Consider the following 21,026-nt stretch of genomic DNA (forward strand, 5'->3'; position numbering starts at 1 on the left):
CACACACATACACCCACAGCTGTTTCAAACTCAGGCTCCCATGAAAATTAACCTAAAGGGACAGCCAGGTCAGGCCATTCTCACTGCGCTTGGGCCCAGCCTTAGAAGAAGTTATCCTCTATATAGACAGAACGTGAAGTCAGAAGGGAAGTTAAGGAGGAAGCAGGTGTAAACGTGGCAGAGGAGGAAGGAGATGGCTTGGCAAGATTCCTCCCACTTCTCTCCTTCCACAGCCTTAAATCAAACTAGGAGTTGGCACAAGCCAGGCACTCAGGACCCTGCTCTGCACTGGGGCTGAATTAACCCTCTAGTCTCCACACCATGTTGACAACTGGGGCTAATCCCAGTTCTGGATCTTGTAGGGGGAGGCAGTGGATTCAGCTTCTGTGACTGGGTCTTGGGGAGGAAAGAGCATGAGAACAGGGGCCTCGTGTGTATGGCATCCCTAGGGGCTGGTCATTTATCAGGAGAGCCACGGTGAGAGTAGTATGTCACGTTTGTATATTTATGTAGCCTCTGGAGTTCTGAGACCTCATGTGAGCCCCATGTGAGAGGCAGGAATGGCAGATTTCCTTAACACCTTGAGAAAGGAAGGAACTGATTATTCAGAGAAGTTAAGTGATTTGCCCAAAATCACACAGCAAGAAAAGAGTAGTGCCATGAATAGTGTCTATGTCTCCAGACACTAAATCCAGTGCTTTTTTCACTTCATGTTTTATCAGAGAACTCAATTTCTTCTCCTAGTAGTTAATAATAAATTGCAGTTTAAGGAAATGAGACCTGGAACTACTTTCCCATCTCTAACAATATTGTTAAACTTCCTACTAGCGCATCTGAGCACCCCGTCCGTTTTTTCAAGGTCTGTGGGCAGGGGTTTGATATGTGTCTCTCACATTCCTTAACAGAACCTATCAACAAGCCACGTTAGGATCCCTTGGGAAGGTTGTGCCTTACCAGACACTTGGTTCTTGTCTGTGGGTTGAGCCTGGAGGCTCAGGAATCTTACGGAGTTCCTTTGTAATGGAAACTGAAACTCACATCCTCGACTGACATTATAATTACTCAAAGTCTGCTCTTAAAGAATAGTTTCAGCTGTTATCAGAGAGGGAATTACAGACAAATCTAAAATGAGCAACATGGTACAGTGGAATAATAATCATTAACATGGAGATGATCAATGAAACCCTTATGCAGTGCGCGGAAGCTTAGAACTTCAGTCTTGGTAACCACAGTGTGAGACAGGTACTACTCTCACTCCATTTTACAGATTAGGAAACTGAAGCAGAGAGTTTAAGTAACTTGCCCAAAGTCACACAGCTATCAAGCAGTGGAGTCAGGATCCAAATACAGATTCTGGGGCCTCGGGGCCTATGTTCTGAACCGTTAGGCTGGGATGTACAGGATTTGGAGCTGAAGAGACCTGGCTGGAAGACCAGGTTCCAGCACTTAGCTGCAAGGCCTTGTGCAAGTCATTTGATACCTTTATCCAAAAATAAATAAATGAAGATAATGATACTTACTGTGAAATGAAGATTAAAGGAAGTTATAAATATCATGTACCTACCAGTGCCTTGCATACCCAATGCAATTAATGGGCAATAGTGAATATTACTTTACTGCTGTAACTGCCCACCATCAGACAGTTTTCCAATCTTGCCAAGGATAGGGTAAGCCACTGACCATGTTTTTAATGCTGAAAAAATCTGGAGACAATCTGATCCCCTTCCACCTCTACTTTTTGTCTTCTTTTTTAAGGGAAAACCAAGACCAGAATTAATTTGGACAAAGGATGGTGCACCTATCGATAAGAATCAGATCAACATTCGCAACTCTGAGACTGATACAATTGTATTTATCAGAAAAGCAGAGAGGAGCCATTCTGGGAAATATGATCTGCAGGTCAAAGTGGAAAAATTTGTGGAAACTGCGTCCATCGATATCCGGGTTATTGGTAGGTTTGGAGGAAGAAACTAGAATATTCTATGCAGTATGGAGACAAATTGTCCTTAAAGAATCAGAATTTCTGTTAGGTTGGCTCTACAAAAAATTCCTTTTTTTAGAATTAAGAAAAAAGATAAATTAGTAAAATTGGTTAGCTTGTTAGAGTAACTTTTCACTGATTAAAAGGACTAATGAGAAACTTAGGGCATATATATTAAATAAAATTAATGTATGTACTTTCTAGTGAAAACCCTCTGTACTGTTTTACAATCTAGGTCGCTCTTACTCTGTTTCTCAACTCTTTGATGATGAAACTATTTCTTGTGTTGAATTCTTGCATTAAGAAAACATTGTAGATTTTAGATTTTTTCTACAAGAAAACATGTAGATATAACATGTTTCTTACTTCATTTAAAATTGGCTAATAGTAAAGTTAATGCAAATGCAGGTTGGATCCCTGGCTCGTGAAGATCCCCTGGAGGAGGACATGGCCACCCACTCCAATATTCTTTTCTGGAGAATCTCATGTACAGAGGAGCGTGATGGGCTACAGTCCATAGGGTCACAAGGAGCCAGCCACGACTGAAGTGGTTTAGCACAAAGTTAATGGAGAATGAAGGATTTTTGTTAAATGTAAGAAAGGTGTACCTAAACAGAGTTAAACAATTAAAGACTGAACTGTGGTTGGTCCTGCAGAGCTAGTTAGATATTTACCTGTCCAGAGAAGGTTAGTTCTTGTTTCTTTCCACAGTCAGGGTGATAGAGAAAGGATTTCTTATAAATAGACTCTTCTTGCTTGAACTGTTCTATAATTTTTGCAGTGTCAAGAAATAAATTTAAGAGCAGAGTTAGGAGAATCCTTGTCTCCAGTCATTTTCATTAGTGCAGTTTAGCAAATGTGCTAGAACAACAGGTTCTCTAACCAAAGGAGCAACTTCCTATGGCGAGCCTTTCCTTAGGTGAAAGGTCATGTTCTTTAAACTAAACATTCTTTTCCCATTGACTAAAATGTCTTGATTTTTGTTACGTAGAAGAGAGTATGGAGGATGCAATGTGTGCCCTTGGGTCTGGCCTGGCTCCATTTTAATGGAAGCTCTTGTAGTTGAATCTGGAAGAGGCTTACCCTCTGAAACACGGGGAAGGGCTTTTTCATTTTTCCTACTTTGACATGTAGTTACTTTACCAGGTAGTGAAAAGGGCCTGGCACGTCACTCACACATTCAGAGTGTATAATAAATAATAACAATGATTATCCTCAGGTCAGTTCAGTTGCTCAGTCGCATCCGACTTTGCGACCCCATGAATTGCAGCACGCCAGGCCTCCCTGTCCATCACCAACTCCCGGAGTTCATTCAAACTCACATCCATCGAGTCGATGATGCCATCCAGCCATCTCATCCTCTGTCGTCCCCTTCTCCTCCTGCCCTCAATCCCTCCCAGCATCACAGTCTTTTCCAATGAGTCAACTCTTCACATGAGGTGGCCAAAGGATTGGAGTTTCAGCTTTAGCATCAGTCCTTCCAAAGAACACCCAGGACTGATCTCCTTCAGAATGGACTGGTTGGATCTCCTTGCAGTCCAAGGGACTCTCAAGAGTCTTCTCCAACACCATAGTTCAAAAGCATCAATCCTTCGGCACTCAGCTTTCTTCACAGTCCAACTCTCACATGCATACATGACTACTGGAAAAACCATAGCCTTGACTAGATGGACCTTTGTTGGCAAAGTAATGTCTCTGCTTTTGAATATGCTATCTAGGTTGGTCATAACTTTCCTTCCAAGGAGTAAGCATCTTTTAATTTCATGGCTGCAGTCACCATCTGCAGTGATTTTGGAGCCCAGAAAAATAAAGTCTGACACTGTTTCCACAGTTTCCCCGTCTATTTCCCATGAAGTGATGGGACCAGATGCCATGATCTTCGTTTTCCGAATGTTGAGTTTTAAGCCAACTTTTTCACTCTCCTCTTTCACTTTCATCAAGAGGCTTTTGAGTTCCTCTTCACTTTCTGCCAAAAGGGTGGTGTCATCTGCATATCTGAGGTTATTGATATTTCTCCTGGCAATCTTGATTCCAGCTTGTGCTTCTTCCAGTCCAGCGTTTCTCATGATGTACTCTGCATATAAGTTAAATAAGCAGGGTGACGATATACAGCCTTGACATACTCCTTTTCCTATTTGGAACCAGTCTATTGTTCCATGTCCAGTTCTAACTGTTGCTTCCTGACCTGCATACAGATTTCTCAAGAGGCAGGTCAGGTGGTCTGGTATTCCCATCTCTTTCAGAATTTTCCACAGTTTATTGTGATCCACACAGTCAAAGGCTTTGGCATAGTCAATAAAGCAGAAATAGATGTTTTTCTGGAACTCTCTTCCTTTCTCCATGATCCAGCGGATGTTGGCAGTTTGATCTCTGGTTCCTCTGCCTTTTCTAAAACCAACTTGAACATCTGGAAGTTCACGGTTCATGTATTGCTGAAGCCTGGCTTGGAGAATTTTGAGCATTACTTTACTAGCATGTGAGATGAGTGCAATTGTGCGGTAGTTTGAGCATTCTTTGGCATTGCCTTTCTTTGGGATTGGAATGAAAACTGACCTTTTCCAGTCCTGTGGCCACTACTGAGGTTTCCAAATTTGCTGGCATGTTAAGTGCAGCACTTTCACAGGATCATCTTTCAGGATTTGAAAGAGCTCAACTGGAATTCCATCACCTCCTCTAGCTTTGTTTGTAGTGATGCTTCCTAAGGCCCGCTTGACTTCACATTCCAGGATGTCTGGCTCTAGCTGAGTGATCACACCATCATGATTATCTGGGTCGTGAAGATCTTTTTTGTGTTCTTCTGTGTATTCTTGCCACCTCTTCTTAATATCGTCTGCTTCTGTTAGGTCCATTTCTGTCCTTTATCGAGCCCATCTTTGCATGAAATGTTCCCTTGGTATCTCTAATTTTCTTGAAGAGATCTCTAGTCTTTCCCATTCTCTTGTTTTCCTCTATTGTTTGCATTGATCCCTGAGGAAGGCTTTCTTATCTCTCCTTGCTATTCTTTGGAACTCTGCATTCAGATGCTTATATCTTTCCCTTTCTCCTTTGCTTTTCACTTCTCTTCTTTTCACAGATTATCCTACTTACTTTTTTTAGCCCCAAATTTATGTTTCTGCCATAGCTGTAAAAATCTAGCAATGCCATTTATTGTTGGGGAGCAAGTGTTTGAAAAGTCAGTGCCAGTTCTGAAGATAAAGCAGATGAGTGCAGGTGGGAGGTTGAACTTAGAGAAGCCCGCTGTCTGTAGGACAAGTGGGTGAAAACAGGAAGTCAAAAGATTGTGCTTGTAGAGGCTTGCCATTGGTAATTGTGGAAAGAAAGCAGGGACTGTCACTGTGGTTTCCTTCCTGGAGCCCATGAAGACTGCTTGTTAAATGTTGATTAAAAGAGAAAAACATGACTAGAAAACACTCTGATATTTACTCTTTTCAGTCTGACATTTCATATAGAAATAACTACAGGGAATATGGGAAGGAAGTTCAGTTCACTGGTGGCTCAATGTTAAGAATCCCCCTCCAATGCAGGAGACACAGGTTTGATCCCTGGGTTAGGAAGATCCTCTGGAGAAGGAAATGGTAAATACTTGCTCCAGTATGCTTGCCTGAGATATTCCATGGGCAGAGGCTACAGTGCATTGAATTACAAAAGAGCTGGACACGACTTAGCAACTGTAAACAAACAGAAATAACTATAATTGCATTTTAATACCTGAAGAATATTTCAGGACAGAAAGGATCATGCTTGTACTGCAGAGGATAACAGATGTGAAATTTCCCTGAAAAAAATTAAGAAATTATGTCTTAAAAAAAACACATAATATTATTATCTTTCCTTGCACTTCTGTGCAAGGTTTGTTTTTTTTGTTTTTTTTTTTCAGATCAGATCAGATCAGTCGCTCAGTCATGTCCAGCTCTTTGCGACCCCATGAATCACAGCACGCCAGGCCTCCCTGTCCATCACCAACTCCCGGAGTTCACTCAGACTCACGTCCATCGAGTCAATGATGCCATCCAGCCATCTCATCCTCTGTCGTCCCCTTCTCCTCTTGCCCCCAATCCCTCCCAGCATCAGAGTCTTTTCCAATGAGTCAACTCTTCACATGAGATGGCCAAAGTACTGGAGTTTCAGCTTTAGCATCATTCCTTCCAAAGAAATCCCAGGGCTGATCTCCTTCAGAATGGACTGGTTGGATCTCCTTGCAGTCCAAGGGACTTTCAAGAGTCTTCTCCAACACCACAGTTCAAAAGCATCAATTCTCCGGCCCTCAGCCTTCTTCACAGTCCAACTCTCACATCCATACATGACCGCAGGAAAAACCATAGCCTTGACTAGACGAACCTTTGTTGGCAAAGTAATGTCTCTGCTTTTGAATATGCTATGTAGGTTGGTCATAACTTTCCTTCCAAGGAGTAAGCGTCTTTTAATTTCATGTCTGCAGTCACCATCTGTAGTGATTTTAGGGGGGCTCAAAGAAAAAAAGTTTTAGTTTTCTTAACTTTTGGCCTTTCTGAACATTACTGCCATTTACTGAAAGGTCAGAGGTCACAGAAATTCATGATGCAGAAATAAAGTGAAGAAAGACTTTACTTCCTCATGAATGCATTTTACTTCCATAAAATGGAAACACTTGATAAATACCAATGAATCTTGAAGGGAGAGATGGCAGAGGAAGCATGTTTTCCTCACTCCCATTAAAGATGCCTTTTTAGTACAGCAGAAAACCCCTCTCACAGGCTGTGGGTTTTGGGCCTTTCATCAAAAGCTGGAGTCCCACAGCCCAGGTAGACTCTAAGATTTCACATCCAGTGTCAGCTTACCATTCCATTAGGCAGAGTAGCCTGTGATTCATCGCCAGTCATCGGCCCCTGGAGGATGGTTAATGAGGTTTGAGGTTTCATTTAAGTTTTCTTTACAAAACTTTTTCTTTCCATGAAGATGAAAGTCAAGCATTTGCAGATAAGCTAAGCTGGAGTGCATTGCACTTCTCTGGAAAAGAAGAATGCAGAAGAATTGTGGGTAGAAATATGGGAAGGAAGTTCAGTTCAGTCGCTCAGTCGTGTCCTACTCTGTGACCCCATGAACTGCAGCACACCAGGCTTCCCTGTCCATCACCAGCTCCTGGAGCTTGCTCAAACTCATGTCCATCAAGTCAGTGATGCCATCCAGCCATCTCATCCTCTGTCATCCCCTTCTCCTCCTGACTTCCATCTTTCCCAGCATCAGAGTATTTTCCAGTGAGTAAGTTCTTTGCATCAGGTGGCCAGAGTATTGAAGTTTCAACTTCAGCATCAGTCCTTTCAGTGAACATTCAGAACTGATCTCCTTTCGGGTTGACTAGTTTGATCTCCTTGCAGTTCAAGGGACTCTCAAGAGTCTTTTCCAACACCACAGTTCAAAAGCATCCATTCTTCGGTGCTCAGCTTTCTTTATAGTCCAACTCTCACATCCATACATGACTACTGGAAAAAACATAGCTTTGACTAGACAGACCTTTGTTGGCAAAGTAATGTCTCTGCTTTTGAATATGCTCTCTAGGTTGGTCATAACTTTTCTTCCAAGGAGTAAGTTTCTTTTAATTTCATGGCTGCAATCACCATCTGCCGTGATTTTGGAGCCCCCCAAATAAAATCTGTCACTGTTTCCATTGTTTCCCCATCTATTTCCCATGAAATGATGGGACCAGATGCCATGATCTCAGTTTTCTGAATGTTGAGTTTTAAGCCAAATTTTTCACTCTCCTGTTCCACTTTCATCAAGAGGCTTTTTAGTTCTTCTTCACTTTCTTCCGTAAGAGTGGTGTCATCTGAATATCTGAGGTTATTGACATTTCTCCCGACAATCTTGATTCCTGCTTGTGCTTCATCCAGCCCGACATTTCGCATGATGTAATCTGCATGTAAGTTAAATAAGCAGGTGACAATATACAGCCTTGATGTACTCCTTTCCCAATTTGGAACCAGTCTGTTGTTCCATGTCCAGTTCTAACTGTTGCTTCTTGACCTGCATACAGATTTCTCAGGAGGCAGGTCAAGTGGTCTGGTATTCCCATCTCTTGAAGAATTTTCAGGGGTTTGTTGTGATCCACACAGTCAAAGGCTTTGGCGTAGTCAATAAAGCAGAAATAGATGTTTTTCTGGCATACTTTCTCGACGATGCAACAGATGTTGGTGATTTGATCTCTGGTTCCTCTGTTTTTTCTAAAACCAGCTTGAACATCTGGAAGTTCATGGTTCACGTACTGTTGAAGACTGGTGCTGGGGTCCAGCCCTGGCTGATCCAGGGTATTCGAAGGAGAGATGGCATAGGAGACCTATTTATTTAAATATTTATCAAAGATATAAAGAGTAATAGAATGAGGATAGCTCAGTGAGGAAATTCAGTGGAGAAAAGAGGCTGAAATAAGGATAGCTCAGTAGGAAAATTCAGTGAAGAAAAGAGGCTGAATAATTCAGCCAGAAGGTAAGAGAAAGAACGACATGGGGAGATCATGTTTCGGTGAGCAAGGCCTGAACTTTATTTTCCAAAGTAGTTTTTATACCTTAAGTTATGCATAGAGGATAATGGGGGAAGGGGTAGGGTCATGCAGCAAGCCAGGCTTTCTTCCTGCAAACTTATCATATCAAAAGCTTAGGTGATTTGCATCATCTTCTGGCCCAGAGGCCTGTTAACATTTTAAGACCCTTTCTTCAGAAAACTTATTTTTCTCTAAAGGTGATTGGTCAGGAGCCACCCTCCAAAAGCATTAGATAAAGTTGCATTCCTACAGAGCAAAGGTGTGGTGGGCTATAACAAGAAAAAGAATTAACTCAAGGGTCCCAGGTTACAAACATTAAAGCCTCTATTTACACCAATTATATTAATCACTACACTGCCAGGGACACAGCAGGTAAGGGATATGGAGACTTAGCAGCAAACATTGGCCCAACAAGTGAAAATCCCTTCACCAATACAATTTCTAATCAATCTTTTAACTGCTCAAAGGAATCTGTGTTTAGACAGTTTAGAACATCTCATGCCTCTCACAGTTGGGAGGCCCTGAGCAATCACATGTGGCTGGAAAAACCTATTCAGGCAGACTAGAGGACTTCCAAAGGAGTTTGTAGGTTGAAACACTGTCACACCCAGGAATTATTAACTGGAGCTGTAAGCTAACTCTTTTTCAGAGAGAGGTAGTGGGGGACAGCCCCCTGTAAAGTCAGAGGTGTAGGTGAAAGCACAAAGCAGAAAGTAGGCAGATTCTGGTTTTGGGGGTAGATGCTCGATAATTTCCAGGGAGACTCCTGATGCTTGATCCCGCCTTTGCGTATGCCAAGCCTCCTTCCTCATGACCTTTGCCACAGGCAGAGCTCGCTCCCTGCAGACTGGCTTGGAGAATTTTGAGCATTACTTTACTAGCGTGTGAGATAAGTGCAACTGTGCGGTAGTTTGAGCATTCTTTGGCATTGCCTTTCTTTGGGATTGGAATGAAAACACCTTTTCCAGTCCTGTGGCCACTGCTGAGGTTTCCAAATTTGCTGGCATATTGAGTGCAGCACTTTCACAGCATCATCTTTCAGGATTTGAAATAACTCAACTGGAATTCCATCACCTCCACTAGCTTTGTTCGTAGTGGTGCTTTCTAAGGCCCACTTGACTTCACATTCCAGAATGTCTGGCTCTAGGTGAGTGATCACACCATCATGGTTATCTGGGTCATCAAGATCTTTTTTGTATAGTTCTTCTGTGTATTCTTGCCAGCTCTTCTTAATAGCTTCTGCTTCTGTTAGGTCCATACCATTTCTGTCCTTTATTGAGCCCATCTTTGCGTGAAATGCTCCCTTGGTATCTCTAATTTTCTCAAAGAGATCTTTCATCTTCCCCATTCTATTGTTTTCCTGTATTTCTTTACATTGATCCCTGAGGAAGGCTTTCTTATATCTCCTTGCTATTCTTTGGGATGGGAAGGAAAAGACATTTTAAATACCCTCCTACAACAAGGTCTAGATTAGGGGGAAAGTGACCTCACAGTGACACCATGAATTTATCCTACAGACCGTCCAGGTCCACCCCAACTTGTGAAGATCGAGGATGTCTGGGGAGAGAATGTTGCTCTATCATGGACCCCACCAAGGGATGATGGAAATACTGCCATTACAGGGTACACGATCCAGAAGGCTGATAAGAAGAGCATGGTAAGGTCTGGTTTCTCTGGTACAGAGCAGCAAAATCATAGTTCATCAGAAGTTAAGGGGGAGGCATGAAGTCCTCTTTGGTGAGGAACTCATGAGGGTCATGGAGAAGTGTCATGGCACAGTGGGAAGGGTAAGGCCTTAGGAGCCATGGAGAGTTGGACTTGAATTTGTACCTAAGACCACATATACGTGGACAGTCACTTGACCTCTTTGATTTCCATTTCCCTCATATGTAAAATAAAGACAGTGAAGTTTACCTTGCTTGTTTATCAAGAGGCTAAGACAATAGAATGCTCAATAGAATTCACTAAATTTATTCATTCAGCAAATATTTACTCACTATGAATTCTGGCTCAAATTTGCATCCATGCAACTTCTTTCTCTTTGTAAAATAATTGTTGGATACCATAGACTGATGTCTCAAAAAAAAAAAAAAAAGATAGCAGTTAGAAAAGAAAGAACAGCATATGCAAAGGTCCTGAGGAGGGAACAAGCTTAGAGTAGTCAAGAAGCAAATCAACAAATATGAATTATTATTACCTATGCTTTATAAATGAGGATATTAAGGCTCAAAAGATTAAATGAATTGCTGGAAATCACCAGATTTTAAATGTTAAAACCTAGGTCTTTCTGACCAGAATCAATCCACTACACCCACCATTCCCCTGCCTGTAGGTTGGTGAATGAATAAATGAATGTTTTACACAGAATGTCACGGAGCCACTATCCATTCTCATAGGAAGAGTAGAACATCATACTGAATGATATTGACAGGAAGTCTTTAGGCATTTATACTGGTAGATCTCAGTAAGAACTTAGGTTATAAGGTTACACTGGATTAATAGAAGGGGAGAGGGATGAAAAGAGCAACCTAAGTAACAGGAATGGATTTCAAGTCTTTCGTTTTTGTAAACTATTTCTAGCCTGTCTTTCACCACAGTCCTGGATAGGTGCTACATGACAAAATAAGACTTGGCATTTAAAGAAACGTCTTTCAGCCAAACCCAGACAGCTTGAGAGCTAGATCAATGGGTGACTTTGCAAGGAAAGTATTGAATATTTTGGATTTCCTTAGCAAAAAGGGCTCTTCCCTGGACCTTTGTCTGGATGCTGGTAGTGAATCCAGGGGTACCACATTTCTTCCAGGTGCCCCATCCCTACCACACTGCCCAGCATTTGTCTTCTTAGATATCTAGTCAAGTCCAGGTGAGCCAGGATTTTGCTGCTGCTTCACGTGTCTTAGCTCTGCCTGCTGACAGGGGAGGAACCCCAACACCACACCATTATGTTTCTGGTGCATTTCAGCAGACCTACAGACCTGAAAATGCTCACCATGCCCAGTGCACTTCCCAGGAGCTCACCACACCACTGTCTCACTGTGCCTACAGATGCTGTTTTTCACTTAAGTTCCTATAGTCCTTTCTACCTTCCATAAACATTGTTTTCATGATGTACGCCAGCACATTCATGTGTTCATTCATTTCCTATTTGTTGAGCACTGTTCTAGCTGCTGGATCAAAAACAAACAGACAACTCATGCTCTTGGAGCACTCTTAGTATAAGCAAGAAGAAAGGCATAAACCAAATGTTAAAAACAATATAATTAATGTTGGAATAAAGGTGTGCATAAAGTGCTTTGGAAATTAAGGAGGACATAACTACAATTGCTGGGTGTCTTTAAAATAGAGGTCAGAGGCCCTAAACATTGCAAGAAAAATCCTTTTCCTTTAAGAGTTTTTTGGTTAGGAAATGTATTTTCTCAGTTAGTGGTACTAAATATGTGTAGTACAATGTGGTTTTCTACTAGTGACAAGATAAACTTTGAAGCCACTTTATTTCTTGACATGGTGAAGGAAAAATTAAAAAAAAAAAAAAAGAAAGAATAACATAACTTTAACTCACTCAATCTTTCAAGTATTCAGTTTTGTGCATGCTACCCACTATATACCAGGTGTTGTGACAAGGCACTGGAGATACAAGGGGTGAGAAGAAAAGTACATTTTTAACCGTCACTGTACATCATTGCAATGGGGAAAGTAGTGAAAAAGCAAGTAAAATAGTAAGTACATGATATATTTAAGGTAACAAGTGCTGTGAAGAAAACTAAGCCAGGTCAAGGTGAAAAACTATGACCAAAGTGGAGTGGTGGGAGGGTAAACAGTTAGGGAGGAGGTGATAATTAACAATTGAACAAAGAATTGAAAGAACCTATGATAATGGCACCCCACTCCAGTACTCTTGCCTGGGAAATCCTATGGACGGAGGAGCCTGGCAGTCCATGGGGTCGCTAAGAGTCGGACACGACTGAGCGACTTCACTTTCACTTTTCACTTTCATGCATTGGAGAAGGAAATGGCAACCCACTCCAGTGTTCATGCTTGGAGAATCCCAGAGGCAGGGGAGCCTGGTGGGCTGCCATCTATGGGGTCACACAGAGTCAGACACGACTGAAGCGACTTAGCAGCAGCAGCAGCAGTGGCATGATAATGATATTAGGCAAATTGATTGAGTGATGTTAACTTTTCTCTCATGATTTAGCATCAGTATGACCCTGGTGCTTGGGAAGGGAGCTTTATCATGGAACGTATACCAGCATTAATGTCCCAGAAAGAGAGGCATTTATCTGGATTTTCAAAAGAGACACTTGTTACTTCCAGGCAATACATGCTTTTCTTTAAATGGTTGAAGCAGATGTACAATATATGTTTAATAGGCCACAAAACAGGCTGTTCTAGTTAGTATAAATTTTAAGTTAAACCACATATAAGTCAGAATGACATCCCCACAGCTCATTATGCGAAAATTTCTTCCATCATCATCTAGGGTAAATGAATCTAATGTGTAAATGAACATTAAATTACATAATCAGGTATAAATCAATTATAAAGTATTAAATTAAATATACATTTCTGTTACCCTAAATATAAAAAATAGTGCTTTTTTTTTTCTTTAGTTAATGCAACATCCCTGTTATTTATTCTAATTAACAGTTGAAATAGCTGTGTATTTTGAAGTGATTTTCCTTAAATTATCTTTGTTTGTTTTTCAGGAGTGGTTCACTGTTATTGAGCATTATCACCGAACCAGTGCCACCATTACTGAACTGGTCATTGGAAACGAGTATTATTTCCGGGTCTTTGCTGAAAACATGTGTGGCCTCAGTGAAGATGCAACAATGACAAAAGAGAGTGCCGTGATTGCCAAGGATGGTGAGTTGGGAGTGGGCTGGACATCAGTGGACCTTAGTGTTAAGTGATGAGACAGAGAAAGAAAAAGAGATGTGGCAAAATGAATAAGAAATCATAAACGCCCATTCAAAACTGTGGTAAGAATGGCCAACTAAAATATAATCTTACATGTAAAATATCTTAAGGAAAACTGTACTATGATTATATTTTTTAACATACATAATTTCATTCATTCCAACATCTGGACAGTGGGTCTCTCAATGACTAACATCACAGGGATAGGAAAAAGTCACCATTTACTTCTAGAGCTTGGGTTATTCTATTCCTGGACACCTTCGAGGATGCTGCTTATAAGAGCCATTTTGTATGAAAGGAGAAGTTGGATTCCACCCTCGTCATTTCGTTTCCTCATAAATCATGTCCTTCCAGCCCTTCCTCATTACATTCAGGTTAAAACACATTGCTGAGCAAGACACCCAGACACTGAATTCTTCCCAATATTTATTTTGGTTCCAGATGGCTCTCTGGCTTTCTGTCCCATGTGAGATTGGTTCTAATTGGTACCTTTCTAAATGAATGCCTTTGTTCATGTTTTTACATGTTTTTCTAAGCTCAGAGGGGCTTCCCAGGTTGCACAGTGGTAAAAGAATCCGGTTGCCAATGCACGAGATGCAGGAGACTTGGGTTCGATCCCTGGTAGGGAAGATCCCCTGGAGAATAAAATGGCAACCCACACCTGTATTCTTTTTTTTTTACTAAAACATTTAATTAGCAAAAACTATTACAATAGCAAAGAAAAACCCACTCCAGCATTCTTGCCTGGAAAATTTCATGGACAGAGGAGCCTGGTGGGCTACAGTTCTTGGGATCGCAAAGAGTCAGACATAATTGAGTGACTGAGAGCGTGAGCATGCACTAAACTGAAGGAAGTTTTTATCATAGTCAACTCTGCCAAGAATAATATTTTTATTTTTAACTTGCTTATGTTTAATGCTTGTTTTTAAGGCAAAATCTACAAAAATCCAGTGTATGAAGACTTCGATTTCACAGAGGCACCTATGTTTACTCAGCCATTGGTCAACACCTATGCTGTAGCTGGTTACAATGCTACGCTGAACTGCAGTGTGAGAGGAAATCCTAAGGTACCAGTTTTTTTCTTTAATCACATTAAATTAAATTTAAGAATTAACTCCAAACTCCATCTTTTATATTTGCTATGTTATAACTGTAAGTATTGGGTTGGTCAAAAAGTTTATTCAGGTTTTTCCATGACATCTTATGGCAAAATCCAAATGAACATTTTGGCCAACTGTACTAATATTAATTGACTTTGCAACTGCTCAATGTGTGTGTGTGTGTGTGTGTTTTCTGGGATAGAGAGATGGGACATGCAGGGTGATGATGTTGGTGGGTACTAAAGGACACTATTTAAATGTATAAAAATGTTTCTTTACTAACTAAGGAATATTTTCTAAGGAAAAAACAAACCACTTATTTTTAAAAGAACTGAGAGGTAAGGAGATGGAAGTAATATTGTGTCATCTGAAAAATTAGGTGGTGATACTGATTTATCAAGTTTCTTGTAATAGTGTAAAGCAAATGGTGATACTATAATGGAAGGCAGAATACAAAACGTTCGGTGATAAAGGTACAGAGCACCAGGAAGGAGAGACGGCATCTGACTGAACAGGTTACATGTTGGCATTTGAAAAGAACAACATATTAATGAATGTTGCCCACAGAGCTATCTATCCCTGGGCGGTGCTGAGAGAAAGTGCCCTAGAATTTGGAAAAATTGCAAATGGTGATATTTTTCCAGCATATACCAAGAGCAGAAATAGAGAAGTGAAAGGGATAAGCCAGACTGAGGATGCAAAGAAGATGCTAAATCTATATTTAATTGGAGGTGATGTTGGTACGTGCAAGTGGGAATGACCAGGAGGAGAGAAGAACATCACTGGAGCTTGGGAGAAAGGCGAGGGCTGTGACTCTTGGTCTGGGTGCGCCAAGCATGGAATTGCTGCATCCCACCCTTTGAAGCTGAAACTCTAGGAAGGAATATCAGAAGAAAGAGAGAAGTGAAGTGAAATGTGAAGGACCAAGATGTGAGCCTCAGGAAATGTGCCCGTTTGAAAGGTGAAAGGAGGAAGAGGACAGTGAGGACACTGAGAAGTGCTATCTTTTGGGTTTGAGCAAGGCAAAATCATTTAAGAGATAGAGGCAAGAGTGTGTGTTTACAGAAAGGAAGAGAAGACAGTGTGAGAACGGAAAGGAGAGTTAGTGTTGGTGTAGCAGAATGGAGTAGCCTTCCTGGGTGACTGGATCATTATTGATCTGGGATTATCTGATTGGAGCAGAACCATCCATTGCCACCAGATGATGAAAACAGGTGTCAGAAGAGAGATTAAATAGTGAGGAGGGTTAAGCAGCTCATAAAAAGTTAGAAAAGCATATTGGGGAAAACACAAAGAAAATTGACCGGTGATGACACTTTACAGGGATTCTTTGCAAAACATTGAGTGATAAACGTGCTCCTGGACGAGTCAATCTCATAGACATGTAAGTGGAATTTAAATGTAATTGAATCTGTTTGGGAAGATCACCCCAGGGCTGTCCTCTAAAGAAATCTGGCTGTTTCTTGGAAACTGCTCATTTGCTTCCTGTCCAAGCATTAAGTAGAATTTAATTTGAAGAGAATTAGTGCCTAAGTTGACGTGGATTCTTCTTAGATGTAGTGTTTTCTTTCTAAGCCACATTTGAACATTCTGTCACTGGCTTGGATGGTCTATACCCCAGGCCTAGTACAGATATGTTTTGACCTAGTTTGTTTCCATCTTCAGCCCAAAATTACCTGGATGAAGAACAAAGTTGTTATTAAGGATGATCCAAGATACAGGATGTTCAGCAACCAAGGGGTCTGTACTCTGGAGATTCGCAAGCCCAGCCCCTATGACGGGGGCACTTACTGCTGCAAAGCAGTCAATGACCTTGGGACAGTGGAGATCGAATGCAAACTGGAGGTGAAAGGTAGGACATCCCAGATCTCGTGTAGACTGAAATGAAAGAAAATCATTTAATTACTATCCTTACTACCTAATCCAAATTGCTTGCTAGCATTTTGGGGATAGGTTAGGAAGGTGGGGATAAGATCCGAGGAGAGGACATTTTTCATTCTGCATTCACTTTATTTGTGACAGCTACTTGATTTTTTAAGTAGACTTATTTTCATCTCTTGAAATTATTGTTATCTAAAGGACTATTAATTTCAGTGAACTTGTTATGTGCACAGCATGGTAACAATGACTCAAGTCAAGCGGTATTACTTTTGTGATGTAGTCCATCTTAGATAAATGTAAAAATTCACTGATAAAACCACAATTAAGGAATTTACACTATTTTTAACTAGTTTACTATCTTTGTGAAACTATATATGTAAATTTGCTAATTTAGTATTTAATATTACAAATGTGCATGCTCTGTCGCTTCAGTCGTGTCCAACTCTTTAAGATCCCATGGACTGTAGCCCCCCAGGCTCTTCTGTCCATGGGATTCTCTAGGCAAGAATACTGGAGTGGGTTGCCACTCCTTCTCCAAGTGTAGAATTCAGCATACACATAACCCACTTCTTTTAAAATCTCACTAGAGAATTTCCTCTTGGAGGTATACATTTCATTTATACTAGTTTTCAGAAGTGTTTCAACTAATGTAAACCAAGAAAAGACATAAAAATTGATGTCAGAAAAATCTCAGTGTAATTGTCATCTTAATCAATTTTTATATTAATTGAAGATAAGTTTTATGCTGAAACTTTTTTCTTGACAATCAGTACCTATTTTGGGACACCATGAAGAGTCATATACCTGTCAGAGTCACTGTTAGGAGTTAATGGGTGACATGATGCTAATGTCTTTTCTTTCGTTCTTGTACTATATTGCCGCTTTATAACAACCAAAGTCTTTACTTTTCCTACCTCTCTATAATGGAGAAATTATAATCTAAAAGTCAGCTATGACTTTATAAATATCTGTTTTAGAAAAAGTGTTAGTATATGTTTAAGGTATTTATGTAAATAATAGCAACAACAAAAGTTTTTTAATTCCTTAATCTAGTGTAAATATAGTGGAAAAACTTCTTGAAACACTTTTTTCCTTCTCTAACTTTAAAAAAAAATCAGTGTTCTTTCTCTTATGATATGTGTTCATCCTCAGATAGTACAGGAGAGTAGATGCACAATTGATAGAAATTAAGAAAAACTTTTTTTCTTCTCAAATGTAAAACATATAATATTCTTAGAAAATTTTAAATCTTTCTATTGAGATAGTGGATACACATTTAAATGTTGTTCTTTTAGCTATTTATTAGCTTTAAATGCAAATGAAGGTCACAATGCAAACACATCTGATTTCTAAACTCCTAATTAGTTCCAAGGTATTGTTGCTACTTACATTCCAATGCCCAAAAAACAAGAACTCAAAAATCAAAAACCCAAGACTACATTTGCATGCTCTGAAAATAGCTGAATGTTGCTAATGATATAAAATGATGGTTTCATAAATGGTTCAACATTTGGGGTCATCCATAAGTGAATAATTTTATGCATCTATAAAAGCTATATTTTATGCTAATTGTATAATAAATTGTAACACAAATAATGTATTCTAGTATATAAATTCATAATAAGCTATCAACTGTGATATATTGGTAAAAGCTTTTGGTCCTAAAAGTAAAGCCAAGATTGTTTGTCATCAGATTGTTATCTGATAATACGTGAGTTGAATCAAATTAAGCTGTGAAAAAAAACAAAAATAAAGGTAAGAATGTCAACTGAGAATAAATAAATACTGGTGCAAATATTCTAATTCTGCAGTGATATATCAAGGAGTAAATTCCCCTGGACAACCAGTCTTCCTGGAGGGGCAGCAACAGGTTTTACAAGTTCATATCCCACTGGATATTTCTTCCTTCTGTTCCATTCCTCTTACATGAAATCGCACTTTGCATGTAAAGCTTGTCTTTCTCTTTTGCTTTTAATTATATTTCTTAGCAGCTCATGGCATACAGTGGTTATGCCATGAACAAGGAAGGCCAAATTATTCAAGGATATTAGGTAATGTAGAAATATGTTTTGTCTGAAAACCAAGTACCATACCACAGGTTCCCATAAATAAAGCCAAAAAGCCACATTAGGTGATGTCCTCATTTTAGATACAAGAGTACCAGAATTCAGGAATCAATGACGTTTCTTTAATACTTTGGTTTTCAAGTGCAGAGAGATATGTTCTTCCTTTAAGATAGTATCCAGTGTAGGTCTGTTAGATTCATGTTGAAGTTCAGAAAACTGAACATTTTTCTGTTGCTAGGCTGTAGGAAAAGTGTTCTGTGTATTTGCGATGGGGAGAGGACACAAATAAAAAATGTTTGGAATATTAGGCTCCAATATTTGGAAACTTCCATATTTAAGATTGTCCAATGAAAACTTCTAGATACTAGTAGAGTATCTGTAATCCATCTATCTGTTGAACATTTTGTATATTTTCATGGGACCAAGATTATTTCATATATTCATGAACTTAGGAAAGAAAATTCTAGACCCTGTTACTTAATATATTAAGTGGTAAATGGGTCCTGCAGTATATATATAGATTGAGCCCCATTTGGAAGAGTGAATTAAGGAGTTCTTCAGGGCTAGATGAGCAACCTGATGTAAACTCTAATGACATAGACCCATGCCTGGGTTTACAATGTTAGCTTTCTGAATTCCTAGAGATAATGTCATCTTTCAAAAGAGCAAAGAATTAGGATTCTTTCTTTAAAGTTTGGTAGACTGCACATATAGTCACTTTCTAGCCTGTTTTTTTTTTTTTTTTAAGCCTTGTGTTTATTTAGAGTGGTCATATTGGGTTGGCCAACAAGTTTGTTCAGATTTTTCCCTAAGCTGTTATGGAAAAACCCAATGAACTTTATGGCCAAACCAATATATAGTCAGTTCAGAATACAATGTTATAGAATAATTTTCAAGTCCACTTGATAATTTTGCCTTTTAGAATTTCAACATATATATATGTACACTAATACTTCGTCTATTGTCCCTGTTTTTCTTTTGTTGAAAAACACAATATATATATGTTGTAGGGTTTTTGTTTTTTTTTTTTTTTAGCTAATGGTTTGGAAGCTGTTCCTATAATTATTCACATTACAGTCAAACTGGCTTTGCCACCTGTTCAGGCAAAGTGGTTGTGCCTATTAATAAATGTTTTACCTATTAATGATCCTTTTGAAGTGACTGGATCCCTGCCCTTCATTCCGTGCGCTTCTATTTTCCTATACTTTTCACCTGACTAAGGATTAATGAAATCACCTCATCATAATCGTGACCATAATTTCCTCCAACAAGTACTCAACTTTGGTTTTAGCACTTTATTAATGCTTACAACGTCTCTCTCTCTCTCTCTCTTTTCCTTAGTTGTAGCACAGTAAGGATTTTTGAATGTATATTATCATCTAAGGTAAGCTTTCATATGATTTTGGCATATGAAGCTTATGACTGTCATAAGCCATACAAAGCTTGTGGAGTATGGCATGATTTTCATTATGTAATCCAATGAAAATAGACTCTTTAAAATCTCTAACATTGTAGTTGTAATGTGTATTTCAGTATCTTGACATTAACGGCTAATACTTATCACAACAATCTTCTGTTGACATGAAGCAAGTTGTTGAATGCAGTAGAGCATGAATTAAAGCATTTAATGTAGATGAAAATGAGTGATACCCAAGCATTCTGAACGCTTTGCATCAAGGAATGGACATGTACATAAGTGGCATCATTTCTACCAATATGTGACTTGATTTTTTTTTTTTAAAAAGGAGAATGATTTTCCCAAATTTGCATTAAAGGAGTTTTAAGAATGTTCAAATGGCATGCTGTTTTTGTCTGGACGTGAATTTATTAGCAAGTAGTAAAACACTTTTCTAAAGGACCATGAATTTTTATGGTTTCATGGGGTCTCTCGTGAAAGGTACTTTTAGTTTTAAAATGCAATTCAGAACCATGGAGGGTAAGTATGAAATATTAAGTGGTGTTTCTCTCACCTTCAGATGTACTGGACAGATTTTACTATTTTATTAATTTTTATTTTATTATTTTACAGATTTTACTCTTGAACAGATTTTACTATATTTCCAATTTTTGCACTTTTGACAGTGTGTGAATAGCCAAAGTTAAAAGAGTAGTCCCTTTTTTCTTATCCCATGTGCTTCAATGGGAACTCTTTGTGCTTAATTAAAAAGAACATTAACAAACTGGAAAAGGTTCTTCCTACTGACTCATAACACGATTTGCATTTATTCTGCCATTCAGTCAGAGTACTGAAATCATTCTATAGAGCAATCTCAAAAACCTTGCAAAGGGCAATAAACACTCTCCAACTAGTTGGGAATTTAAACCAAGAACAGATAATAGTAGGGAACAAAAAAACTGCTATGTGTCTGCAGGGAACTTGCTTTTCCTTCTCAATGCGGAGTGTTTTAGATTCTAAATATACTAAACCCAAGAGAAGATTTCCAAGTAGGGACTGAATGAATCTTTGTAACTAACTGAAACATAATTAGTCACATTTGCAAACAGCTAGTCAAGAGGTCTTGTTTCAGGGATTTTTCACGTGTAGACAGTTTTGACTTTGCTTT

The 21,026-nt window shown here is 39.3% G+C and overlaps 1 protein-coding gene across 11 annotated transcripts in view; it reads left to right on the forward strand.

The window, feature by feature from the left end:
• MYBPC1 (myosin binding protein C1) overlaps window positions 1-21,026 on the forward strand; it is a 100,771-nt gene that overhangs the window by 79,454 nt on the left and 291 nt on the right. For 8 of the 11 annotated variants that reach the window (XM_061417068.1, XM_061417072.1, XM_061417074.1 and 5 more), the window contains 5 exons: window positions 1,756-1,951; window positions 10,013-10,152; window positions 13,202-13,361; window positions 14,346-14,482; window positions 16,181-16,367. In XM_061417068.1, the coding sequence (XP_061273052.1) occupies window positions 1,756-1,951; window positions 10,013-10,152; window positions 13,202-13,361; window positions 14,346-14,482; window positions 16,181-16,367 (820 nt within the window). Of the gene's footprint in view, window positions 1-1,755; window positions 1,952-10,012; window positions 10,153-13,201; window positions 13,362-14,345; window positions 14,483-16,180; window positions 16,368-18,207; window positions 18,276-19,803; window positions 19,847-21,026 lie in introns of all 11 variants that reach the window. The other 3 variants (XM_061417070.1, XM_061417071.1, XM_061417077.1) reach the window with 3 other exon arrangements.

The sequence above is a fragment of the Bos javanicus genome, chromosome 5, assembly GCF_032452875.1.
Source record: "Bos javanicus breed banteng chromosome 5, ARS-OSU_banteng_1.0, whole genome shotgun sequence".
Lineage (NCBI taxonomy): Eukaryota > Metazoa > Chordata > Mammalia > Artiodactyla > Bovidae > Bos > Bos javanicus.